This window comes from Pan troglodytes, chromosome 11 (genome assembly GCF_028858775.2).
Source record: "Pan troglodytes isolate AG18354 chromosome 11, NHGRI_mPanTro3-v2.0_pri, whole genome shotgun sequence".
NCBI classification, from domain to species: domain Eukaryota; kingdom Metazoa; phylum Chordata; class Mammalia; order Primates; family Hominidae; genus Pan; species Pan troglodytes.
In genome coordinates, this window is record NC_072409.2 from 45564933 (window position 1) to 45578196 (window position 13264).

The 13264-nt window shown below is 39.7% G+C and overlaps 1 protein-coding gene across 3 annotated transcripts in view; it reads left to right on the forward strand.

Moving 5' to 3' along the window:
* The window catches only part of ZNF484 (zinc finger protein 484), a 34212-nt gene that overhangs the window by 12396 nt on the left and 8552 nt on the right, over positions 1-13264 (forward strand). For 2 of the 3 annotated variants that reach the window (XM_001147475.6, XM_520696.8), the window contains 2 exons: positions 9309-9435; positions 9724-9816. In XM_001147475.6, coding sequence (XP_001147475.1) covers positions 9309-9435; positions 9724-9816 — 220 coding nt within the window. Of the gene's footprint in view, positions 1-3461; positions 3488-9308; positions 9436-9723; positions 9817-13264 lie in introns of all 3 variants that reach the window. The other variant, XM_003312175.6, reaches the window with a different exon arrangement.

Genomic DNA, 13264 nt, shown 5'->3' on the forward strand with positions numbered 1-13264 from the left:
ACCTGGCCCCTCTCCAACTTTAGTATATGATGTCATACAGCTTTGCAAAGTTTGTTACGCCAATTTGTATTCCTACCAGTAGTGTGCAGATATGTTTACTACTTTGTATCTTTACCAGTACTTGGTGTTTTCAATCTTTACAATTTTAGCCATCTTGGGAGTTTGCAGAGGTATCTCATTTTGGATTTAATTAGCATTTCCCTGGTTACTAATATGATTGAACAGTTTTTCAGAATTTCATTGTCATGTACACTTCTTTTGAGAATTGCTTGATTCATTCCCCCCTTTTTTTTAAACTGAGTTGTCTGTAGTTTGTATTGCTTTTTGTTGTTGTTGTTGTTGTTGTTTTGATTTTTTATAGAGACAAGTTCTCACTATGTTGCCCAGGCTGGTCTCAAACTCGTGGACTCAAGCAATCCTCCTGCCTTGGCCTCCCAAAGTACTGGGATTACAGGCATGTGCCACTGCACCCAGCCTGTTGTTACATTTATGTTCTTTTTACATTTTGTGTACTATCACACTGTCATTCATGTATGGTCCCCTAATATAATGATGAATATACTCTTTCTCTCTCGTTCTCTCTCTCTCTCTTTCTCTCTCTCTCTGTGTGTGTGTGTGATTTCTATCTACATCACAAACAGCTTATTTGTGTTGTTCAGATCTTCTGTATAATCCTTATTTTTTGACTATTGCATATTTGTTTTATGTATGAGATCTCATCTCCTTTGTAACTGGCTTGTCAATTTTCTTGCAGAAATTTTCCTATATGTGCCAAATTTTTGTTGCTATATCTAGTGATTAATGAATGTAATCTGGTTAAAATCTCTCAGAGTAGGGAGGGGGAGTTGGGAAGTCTCCCATGCGTGTGTAGGTTTATCAATTTCTCCATGTAATTTTGTCAACTTTTGTTTTATGTATTTTAGATTGTCATTCAAAATATGAATTATATTTTCCTGAAGTACTGATCTTTTTGCTATTACGTGGTACTGAATTTTTTGCTTAAAAGCTTAAGAGTCTGTAATTGCAACCCAGTTTCTATCTATTTTATTAGAATTGTCTGGCAAAATGCATTTTAGTATAACAGAAATCTAAAAATTACGGGCTTAAACACAAAAGAAGCAAAAGAAGTCTGAAAGTATTCATTCAGGGCCTGGTGTCTTCACAAATTCATACACCGTTTTTTGTTGTTATTCTCTATGTCATTCTCATTTTGTGATTTTCAACCTCATGTCACTTGATAGTTCCCAAGATTTGCTGGGGTTGCATTAACTGAGTCAGCGTTCCAGGCCAGCAGCATGGTGAGGTTGGGGAGGAAAGGGGCACTCACACCTTCTCCTTTAAAAACTGCCATCTCAGAAGTATCGCCTGTATCTCTGTGGCCAAAGTATAGTTTCCTGGTTACATTTAAGGTGGGCTGGGAAAAGAAAGTCTTACTCAGAGTAGCCAGCTAAGAATTCATGTTCTGTTATTAGGGAAGAAAGGATGAGTGAATGTTGGAAGACAACTAGCTATCACTGTCACATCTCCTAAATACAAAAGCCAGAATTTATCTGTCTTTTGCTTTTTTCATCCATCTTGGCATTCAACCCCATCAACTAATCCCCACATACATTCTAAGACGTTACTCTCTCCTGGCTCTGTCCGATTTCTCAGTTTTTATTGCTGACACCTCTTCTTCAATGCTGGTAACTTTTTCAGATTCTTTCCTTTACATTCTCCTTTATCAGGTGTCCTCTCAAGCAGTCTCATTTACTCAGATGATTTTAGTTATTAATTATCTACTGGTGACTCCCAAATCTTTATCTCCACTCTAGGCCTCTGCCTAACGTCCTATAATATGCCTGCCTACATGTTTAATCCCTGTAATCTCAATATGTGCAAAACATAAGTGATTTCATCTGGTTCCCTTTCTCCAACCTTTTCCATTCATCAATCTCTACTTCAGTATATGACACTATAATCTCAGAGTATACAAAACGAATAATTGAGAATTTCACTTTAGTTCCTCCTTTTTCTTACTCCATCTATCAATTCTAATTACCTACTATCTACACCAATTTCTTTTTCTATATTCCTGTTAAATAATATTTTCTCCCTAACTTAGGTGTTTTAATTCTTTCACATGAAATATTGCCTAGACTTCCACTCTTGCTCATTCAAATGTATTCTCCCTGCTGTTTCTTGATAGTCTTTTTTTATTTTTTATTTTAAGTTCTAGGGTACATGTGCAGGATGTGCCGGTTTGTTGCATAGGTAAATGTGTGTCATGATGGTTTGCTGCACCTATCAAGCCATCACCTAGGTATTAAGCCCAGCATGCATTAGCTTTTTTCCCTAATGTTCTCCCACCCCCCACCCTTCCCCAACAGGCCCCAGTGAGTGTTGTTCCCTTCCCTGTGTCCATGTGTTCACATTGTTCAGCTCCCACTTACAAGTAAGAACATGTAGCGTTTGGTTTTCTGTTCCTGCATTAGTTTGCTGAGGATAATGGCTTCCAGCTCCCTGCATGTCCCTGCAAAGGATATGATCTCATTCCTTTTTATGGCTGCATAGTATTCCATGATGTATATGTGCCACATTTTCTTTATCCAGTCTATCACTGATGGGCATTTGGGTTGATTCCATGTCTTTGCTATTGTGAATAGTGCCACAATGAACATATGCATGCGTGTATCTTTATAACAGAATGATTTATATTCCTTTGGGTATATAACCAGTAATGGGATTGCTGGGTCAAATGGTATTTCCACTTCTAAATCTTTGAGGAATCACCACACTGTCTTCCACAATGGTTGAACAAATTTACATTCCCACTAACAGTGTAAAAGCGTTCCTATTTCTCCACAACCTGGCCAGCATCTTCTTGGCGGTTGTAAACATAAATCTAATAATCTTTTCTCTATATATAAATTACTTTAATGGCAGTCCATTATGTATTGGAGGAAAAATAGTTGCATGATTTCATGCCAGCATACCTCTACTGAAATTTCCTCATAAACACCTTTCCTTCATTGCATACAGACTTCTCATTATGCAGACTAATTTGTGGTTCCCTGAATTTATCATGTATTTTCCTATCTTTATACCTTTGCTCATGCTGCTCCCTTCTAAAAATCACTTTGCCCTACTCTGCTTGCATTAAACATGGCATCTCCCAAGATTAAGCTTAAGTTTCATCAACTCTACAGAACTTAGTCTTACACTCCATGTAGAATTTTCTTCTATTTGGGGTCATGCTATGCTTTGCACATCTCTTATGCCCTTTATAATATCTTAGAAAGTTGTTGTAAGTTCTTTGATGTCTTGAAGCATATTGTGTAAAGTTGTGAAGATGTTCACAACATAAAGTTCTGAACATCTTGCTTAGTAAATATATGGCAGGTAATTCCTAAGAATTACCTAAGTAATTATGCTTAATAAATGTATGGCAGTTAATTCTTTTTTTATTTTTTATTTTTCAGACTTCTTTCTCAACTACCAATGGCAGGTAATTCCTCAGAATTAAGTTTAAGAGAATTTAAACAGAGCCTATTTTATTTTCACTGGATATTGAATTCAATATTGACAGCTCTTTCCCTTCAGCACTTGAAAAATATGGTCCCACTTCCTTTTGACATATTTGGTTTTTAATGAGAAAGTCATTCTTGTTCAAATTGCCCTTTCCCTACATGTAATGTGTCATTTCTCTCTGACTGTTTTCAGGTTCTATTCTTAAATTTGGATTTTATAAATCTTACAATGTATCTAGACATGGATTTATTTGAGGTTTTCCTTTTGGAGATTTGGTCAGTGACTTGAATCTGTACATTTATGCCTTTTACCAGATTTGGGAGGTTTTCAGCTATTATTTCTTCAAATCTTTTTCCAGTCTCCCGTCCTACTTTTTCATTCCTTCTAGGACTGCTGCAATGATTGTTGGCTGTTCTGTTATTGTCCCGCTGGGTCCCTTAGGTTGAATACAGCCTGAGGGAATTGATGAAACAATCATTTCATCAATTATTTTTTCTATTGTTCAGATTGGATAATTTCTGTTTATCTATCTTACAGGTAACTGAGGTAACTGATTCTTTTCTTTGGATCTCCATTCTGCTGTTGAGATCATCCAGTGAGGTTTTTAATTTCACTTACTGTATTTTTTGGTTCTAAAATTTTCATTTTGTTCTTCCTCATACCTTCTATTTCTTTGCTGAGAATTTATATATTTCCACTTGATTCAACACTATTTACAGCTGCTTGTTGCAACACTTTTAGTTAGCTACTTTAAATCCTTGTCAAATAATTCCAACATCTGATTCATCTGAGTGTTGCTATCTGTTGATGCTCTTTTCTCATTTGATTTCAGATTTTCTTGGTTCTTAAGATGATGAATAATTTTGGCTTTATTCAGGACATTCTGAATATCATGTTATGAGATTCTGTTTTCTCTTCAAATCCTCTATTTTAGCAGTTGTCAACATATTTAGGTTTAGAGTGCATGTCTTGGTCTATTTTTATGGGCTGTATTTCAAATTCAACTTAGTTTTGAAAGTCTTTGCAGTTCTATTTTGGTCTCCCTCATTTTTTGCTACCCAGAAGCTAATTTGAAACCTGGACAGTATCCCACACCCTAGTTCAGCCCTGAAAGCTTTTTCTATGTTGATTCTGATTCATTTTATACATGGGCTGCTCATAGGTGTGCCCAGGTCATCATACATGGATTTAAAGAACCCCTTTTTATAACTTTCTCCATAATCCATCCTCCACTCTCTATTGGAAGAAGGTAGCTACTTCTTCTTTGCTGTCATTCACTTAATTTGGGGTAGGGTTAGCCAATACAGTCTATATAATGCCTGCTGGAGAGGCAAGAGGGGTGCTACCTCTCTTTGAGCTAATGCAGTTGGGATGATTGAGAGAGCTCCACCCCACCATCTTTGGAGTCACATTGTTTGTGAAGAAGGCAAAGGATGCATCTTTTGTAGTTTTCACCTCAAGTATACTGGTTTTTTTTGTTTTGTTTTGTTTTTTGTTTTTTGGTTTTTTTTGAGATGGAGTCTCGCTCTGTCGCCCAGGCTGGAGTGCACTGGTGTGATCTCAGCTCACTGCAAGCTCCGCCTCCCGGGTTCACGCCATTCTCCTGCCTCAGCCTCTCAAGTAGCTGGGACTACAGGCGCCCGCCACCACGCCCGGCTAATTTTTTGTATTTTTTTAGTAGAGATGGGGTTTCACCATGTTAGCCAGGATGGTCTCGATCTCCTGACCTCGTGATCCGCCTGCCTCGGCCTCCCAAAGTGCTGGGATTACAGGCGTGAGCCACCGCGCCCGGCCTCAAGTATACTGTTGTGCAGTAAAGGATTAACTTTGCCCAAAGAGAGGTTTGGCCTTTGCACTCAGCTCCTGGGAGGTAACCTCTAAATCTTTGGAATGTCCTGCAGGCCTTGCTTAGGCCATGCAAGATAGTATATAATGACAGTGTGATTTATGGTGGGAGCTTTGGGCCACACTGAATATTCTATGCCAACATGTGGTTTATAGTGGGGTACCTTTGGCCATGCAATATCAGCTCTGGAGGGGCTGGAGACTAAGATCAGCCACAGTGGGAGTCATTCATGTCCACATGATCAAGTCTCAGTAAAAACTCTGGACATCAAGGCTCAAGTGAACTTCCCCAGTTGGCAATACTCCATGTGTATTATCATCACACATCATTGCTGGGAGAAGTAAGTGCTGTCCATATGACTCCACTGGGAGAAAACCACTGGAAGCTCACACCTGGAACTCTCATTGACCCTGCACTAAGTACATCTTCCCTTGGCTGATTTTGATCTGTATCCTTTCATTGTAAAGCCACTATATAACACCATAGCCACGAGTATTATGGCTTTTCTAATTTCTGTGAGTTCTTCTGTGACTTGTGGAACCTGAGGGTGGTCCTGGGGACCCCTGACTTGGAATTGGTGTCAGAAGTACAGGTGATCCTGGGAAATCCCTCTGCTTGCAGTAGGTGTCAGAAGTGAGGGTGTTCTTGGGTACTTCTGAACTTTGTAGGTATGTGTAGTCAAAAGGTCCCATCCTGCAGTGCTGCCCTATTTCAAATTATTTGGCTGGAAAATGTATGCTTTGGGGAGGCCTTTTTTGTCTGTGCTCATTGGTTCTTCCAGGTTGCAAGCTCCTCTAGTACTCATTTTGCAATATGTAGGAGCTCCCTCTCTCCCTCTAAGTTCCCTCTAGGGAACTAACTCACTACTGTGTTGTTTTTTAAGTCCTTAGGTTCTACTTTCTTTTCTCCACCAGTGAGTCTTCTGACAGATGCTTTATGTATTTTTCTAGATTTTTAGGTAATTAGCAGGAGGACTTGGGTGGAATGCACTCTTTTTTTTTGTTTTGTTTTTTAGAACCAGAAGTCTCAATCCTTGCTTTTAACTTGAATGTTTAATGCATTTACACTTAATGTAATTACTAATATACTTGAATTTATATATACCACCTTACTATTAGTTTTTATTTTATTTTATTTTATTTTTGAGATGGAGTCTCGCTCTGTTGCCCAGGCTGGAGTGCAGTGGTGCAGTCTTGGCTCACTGCAACCTCCACCTCCTGGGTTCACACCATTCTCCTGCCTCAGCCTCCTGAGTAGCTGGGACTACAGGTGCCCGCCACCACACCCAGCTAATTTTTTTATATTTTTAGTAGAGACCGGGTTTCACCATGTTAGCCAGGATGGTCTCGATCTCCTGACCTCATGATCCGCCTGCCTCAGCCTCCCAAAGTGCTGGGATTACAGGTGTGAGCCACCACGCCCGGCCTAGTTTTTATTTGAACTACCTATTTTTTCATTCCTTTCTTGACTTTTTATATTACATAATTTTTTTACTCTTTAATTTTTTCCTTTGTTTACTTGTTATAATTCTTTTACTGTTTGTTACCCCAGATATTAAAACATCCATCTTGAACTTACTATTTTATCTCCTTAATAATGCTAGGATACTTTATAAAACACTTTAATTCTATTTACTGCCTCCCATTTTTGCATTATTATTTCCATTATTTTAAATTTTGCATACATTTTAAACCTCCCAGAATAGTACTGTTACTGTTTTGCATAGTCAATACTTGCAGTTTTGTAAAGAGGTATTTGAAGAGCTTCTTGAATCCTAAGGGTTGATGACATTCATAGCCATTACTTCTTCAAATATTGCTTTTTCCCTGCACTCTCCTCTTTAACTTCTCAGACTCTGATAGGTTATACCTTTTTACTACGTCACACATGTTCCTAATGCTCCTATGTTTTTTTCTTTAAAAAAAAAATCTCTGCTTCAGTTTGGATATTTTCTATTTACTTGTCTTCCATTTCAGAAATTCTGTATTTTGCTGTTAAACCTGCATAAGGACTTCTTAATTTTAGATTTTAGATTTTTCAATTTTTGAACTTTCATTTGATTCTTTATTATAAGAACCAACTCTCTAAAGATAGTCCCCTTTTCATCTAACTCCAATTCTCTGTGTGACTGTTTCTATTGAATTTTTTCCTTCTCTGATTTTGGATATGTGGTCCTATCTTTTTGGATGTGTAGGATTTTTTTTGTTTGTTTTAAACACTGTGTATAATAAGTTGTAGGCAGGGCTCATACCTGGGAGGCTGAGGGGGACAGATCACTTGAGCTCAGGAGTCCCAGACCAGCCTGGGCAACATGGCAAAACCCATCTCTACAAAAGATAGACAAATTAGCTGGGCATGGTAGCATGTGCCTGTAGTCCCAGCTACTTGTGGGGCTGAGACGGGAGGATTGCTTGAGCCCAGGTCGAGGCTGCAGTGAATCGTGTTTGTGCCACTGCACTCCAGCCTGGATGACAGAGCAAGACCCTGTCTCAGAAGAAAAGAAAAAAAAAATCTTTCTCCACAGAGGATTCATCTTTCCTTATGTTAGCAAATGGAGGGAAGGGAGAACACGTACATCCAGTCAGGCACTGTTGATGTTGAAATAAGGCCAGGTTGAAGCTCTGCTAAGACTCACTTTACCTCTGGATCACCCTGGCTCCTGAGAATTTTCAGCTGAGAGCCCTTTTGTCCTCTAAAGACCCTCTTCCTGATAGATGCCCAACTATTTTCTTAACAGATACTAGACTTTTGCTCTGTTCTTCAAAGGCTGTTTGCTTACATTTTTAGTCTTCTGCCCTATATACCCTAGAATTCAGCAAATATCCTGAGGGGAAAATGGCCATGTGTTTGAGTTATGTTGGTTTCTCTGTCACCCAGCTGCAGCCTTCTACTGCATTCTCCAGTAGACAAGACAAAATGAGAATCCAGGACAAAAGCTGGATTCTCAGCTTTTGTCCACAGCCAGAATTGGTAAATGCTCCCACTGTCAGAGTGACTGAATAAGTCAGCTTCAATCTTTAATATTCTCTCCTCTCCAGTCTTAGCCCCTATATTTCTTGCTACCTCAGCAGCTTTCCAGTGCTTTGAAACAGATGATTTCAAGTATTGCGTCTGGCATTTACAGTTCATTTTTGAAGGAAGCACTGGACTGCCAAGCTACTGCATCTCATCTGGAAATGGCAGTGCCAAAAAAGAGCCCTCTCCTTCATACACCACACAGTTTACCATTTAAAGTGTACCATGTAGGCTGGGTGTCGTGGCTCATGCCTGTAATCCCAGCACTTTGGGAGGCTGAGGCGGGTGGATCACGAGGTCAGGAGATCGAGACCATCCTGGCTAACACGGTGAAACCCCGTCTCTACTAAAAAAATTTTTTTTAATTAGCTGGGCGTGGTGGCGGGCGCCTGTAGTCCCAGCTACTCAGGAGGCTGAGGCAGGAGAATGGCGTGAACCCAGGAGGCAGAGCTTGCGGTGAGTGGAGATCGAGCCACTGCACTCCAGCCTGGGTGACTGAGCGAGACTCTGTCTCAAAAAAAAAGTGTACCATGTATTGATTTTTAGTGTATTCACTCAGTTGTACAGCCATCATTATAATCAATTTTAGACATTTTCTTTATCATCCAGATGGGTGTGAGGTAATATCTTGTAGTTTTAATTTGCATTTCCCTAGTGATTAATGACGTTGAGCATCTTTACATGTGCTTGTTAAATATTTGTATATCTTCCTTGCAGAAATGTCTATTTAAGCTTTTTACCCATTTTTAAAATTATTTTGTTCGTTGTCGTTGAGTTGTAGAAGTTCTTTATAGTATATTGTATCACATTAAAAATAAGGTCCTATCTTGTTTCCATTCTGTAATCTCGATCCTTCACATTGAAAGGTTTTTTTTTTTTTTGAATTCAAATATATTCTTTAAAAAATTATTTTAAAGTTTGTTTTTTTTTTTAACAGGAATCAGTGTCATTCAAGGACGTAACTGTAGACTTCAGTAGGGATGAGTGGCAACAATTAGACCTTGCTCAGAAAAGCCTATACAGAGAAGTGATGCTGGAAAACTATTTCAACTTGATCTCAGTGGGTAAGCACGGCTCTGCTGGGTATAGAGTAGGCTGCACCTAATTGAGTATATTTTTCTTCTCAGTAGAATTGCTGAAGTCTGTGTTTTCTGAGGTATGTGGGACTTCTAAAGACTGCAGGACATCTAAAGTGTGTAATGGTTTTGTCCTTATTTTGTCCCATGTTCTTAATAATCTCTTTCGGGTAGTGTGAATATTCCTCTGTTCCCAGTGAACTTTTTTGGAAAAAAAATGGAATGCTTCATTGTATGGCCTCTGAAATCAAGTCCTCTATCATCCCCTGTTAACAGGATGTCAAGTTCCCAAACCAGAAGTCATCTTCAGCTTGGAACAAGAAGAGCCATGTATGTTGGATGGTGAGATCCCCAGTCAGAGCCGTCCAGGTGAGAAGGGAACCAAGAGCATGGTAGACAGTATGACTCAGCTGCATTTGTACTGGGAGAAGCTGTGCACAACTTTGCCCAACTTTGATGTGTCATTAATAATGACTTTTAGAACTGCTTGGAAGAGCAGTTATTAGACAAGGACCCTTGGATAGCTAAATGCTAACCCCACTTAAGATCCCTTCTCATATCAATGCCTTCTTCTTTGCTTGGCTTTTTAGGAGGAAATATGCTACAATTACTGGTTCTTTGGATCATGTCACACTCTACTTTCTAGGGTCCTGTTTTCTTGCTTTTTTCTCTCTTTCCCTAGAAAAGTTTTATTCTTTCTACCTCCATCAAGGTCTTAGATCATTTCCTTATGCATTCAAATACTCATAGATCTACCTTCTCAAAACATTACTGTGCATTACAACTTCAGTTCCTGCTGTTTCTTCTCATTTTGTCTCTTTCCCCTTAGTGCCTCACAATTGTCATCTAGAGATGGGCTTGTCTGAAGTCCCCCCATGCCTCTTCTCTGATTGTTGACTTTGAGAGTACCATTGACATTTTCTTCCTACTTGGCTAGTGCAACGCAACACTGACTTGATCTTTCTAATTTATTTATTTTCATATCTTACACAAAGTTTTTTTATCTAGTGTACAGGTATATCCTGTACAGAAGATTGAGTTAATAATTATAGCCTTAGTTTTTAGTCAATATCGTCATCAATGTGTTTAAGGCTCCCCTCTTATTTATTCTTTTTAATCCTCAGTCTCCATACTCATTTTTATCCTTCCAAGAGGCAACTGTTCTAATATATTTGACATGTTATGCCATTTATCCTTGAATTTGTGGGATATTTGTAAAATCTGAGTTGTTGGCATTGTTAATTTGTAGAAATTGTACTGTATTATATATCCTACTCAAGTTTTTTTTTTCTCAAATTGGTCCATGTTGCAGTGCATTATTCTAATTTCTACATATCATTCTGTAGTGCACATATATACCCCATTTTACTTGTCCAGTTTTTCAGCTACTACAAACAGTACTGCAATACATTTCTTCATGAATTATTCTTACTGGAAATGATAATTTATTTATTTATTTTTTTTCTGAGATGGAGTTTCGCTCTGTCCCCCAGGCTGGAGTGCAGTGGCATGATCTCAGCTCACTGCAAGCTCCACCTCCCAGGTTCACGCCATTCTCCTGCCTCAGCCTCCCCGGTAGCTGGGACTACCGGCGCCCGCCACTGCACCCAGCTAATTTTTTGTATGTTTAGTAGAGACGGGGTTTCACCATGTTAGCCAGGATGGTCTCGATCTCCTGACCTTGTGATCCACCCGCCTTGGACTCCCAAAGTGCTGAGATTATAGGCGGGAGCCACCACGCCCAGCCGGAAATGAGAATTTCTTAAGGAAGAGGAGTGGGATTGCTTTATCATTGGGCATACTAATATTGAATATGATGAGGTATAAGCACATTATTTTCCAGATTGGCTGTGTCACTCTACGGTCCCTGGAACTTTGTACAAGGGTATTAGTTCCCCACATCCCTACCCATACCTAGTATTATCCAAATTTTTAATATTTTGACTAATCTGATGGGTTTTAATTTCTAATTATTATTTAATTTGTATTTCCCTAATAAAATACTTTGAACATCTCATTCTGTATCCTTCATTTTTGATGTTCAACTGCTGATGTTTTCTAAGCCTCATCTCTCTCTCTTTTTTTCCTGGACAAACTGAGAAAAAAGCCCATGGGTTCCCTCCATTGGTGCTGGGAAATTCCAACTACATAAGGGAATAGTTAGCCCAGCCCCACCCGCCCCTGCCATAAACTCCCAAGACAGTCCTTTCCTTGCTCACTCTAGCCCCATCTGGACCTGCTTGGAGCTGTCCCCAAAAAGCCTCATTATGTGAGTAACAAATCTTTTTACACCCTCTTATTGTATGTGTCTCATCATCACTCTTGACATCTGAACCAAGTTTGGGGTGGGGTCCATTTCTCCTTGCAGGTCATTTACAGCTGGGGCAATAAGCAGGATGTCAAGGCAATGACCACCCCCACAGGGGTCTTCTCTTCCCAACTGGTTATACTGCCTGCTGGCAAGTATGCACTTTGCCTCTGTCCTATACATAACTAACCTACATTAGAAGTTATCATGGACATTTAGAGGCAGGTGTAAGGGCTTTGGGCCCTCCTTAAAGTTGCCCAGGTCCATGTGTCTCAGCCCAGCATAATCTGTGTCTTAGATTATGTGTCTCAGCTGCAGCATAAGCTCTGAGTGATAATTGGCTCATGGGAACAACTTTTACTCTGTGACTGTTATTTGTGTGTCTCAGTCAGGCATTGGCCCTATTGTATACAGCACTCAGGGGAAAGACCAATACTGTTTGCATTTAAGGGTCTGGCTGTTTGTGTGAAGGAAGACAAGATACAATGTAGCATGTAAAAGCAGGTGGCTTGCCTTTCAAAATGTTGTCACCTTCTCTTGGAGTTTTTTTACTTTTCCCTCTAATCCATCTTCTCAGATAATTCATTCTGCTTTTCTACTTATTTTTCTCATTTACAAAAGCCTCTTTCTTACCTCCCAGTCATATCACCTACAACTGTGTCTGTGTTTTCTCATGCCTAGATTATTCTAATCCTATTTGTATGTGATAATCCCATTCTTTCTTTTTCACTATTTCATCTCAGATGCTGCTGATAGATTTCACTACTTAAAACATTGTGTGCTGTGTTTATCCTGTCATAGCTACATGGAACAAAACTAAAGTTACTACTTAATATCTAACATGTGACAGATTCTCCTCTCAGTAGGTTTGTAAGCTAGAGAAAGAATATGGCCTCATATTTGCAATTCACATTTGTCCCTGTTTTCCATAACCATTTCTATCCTATTTTAAGATTTTCTTTAATTCTCCCTTTTCATCGAGCCCTTTGATTATTATGTTATCTATCTGCGTATTCAAATAATACACATATTTTGGCTGGGCACGGTGGCTCACGCCTGTAATCCCACCACTTTGGGAGGCTAAGGTGGGTGGATTACCTGAGGTCAGGAGTTTGAGACTAGCCTGGCCAACATGGCGAAACCCCATCTCTACTAAAAGTATGAAAATTAGCCAGGCGAGGTGGCAGGGGCCTGTAATCCCAGCTACTCAGGAGGCTGAGGCAGGAGAATCACTTGATCCCAGGAGGTGGAGGTTGCAGTGAGCTGAGACCGCGCCACTGTACTCCAGCCTGGGTGACAAGAACGACACTCCATCTCAAAAAAAAAAAAAAAAAAAAAAGGCTGGGCGTGGTGGCTCACGCCTGTAATCCCAGCACTTTAGGCTGAGGCAGGTGGATCACAAGGTCAATTAGCCAGGCATAGTGGCAGGCGCCTGTAGTCCCAGCTACTTGGGAGGCTGAGGCAGGAGAATGGTGTGAACCCAGGAGGCGGAGCTTGCAGTGAGCCGAG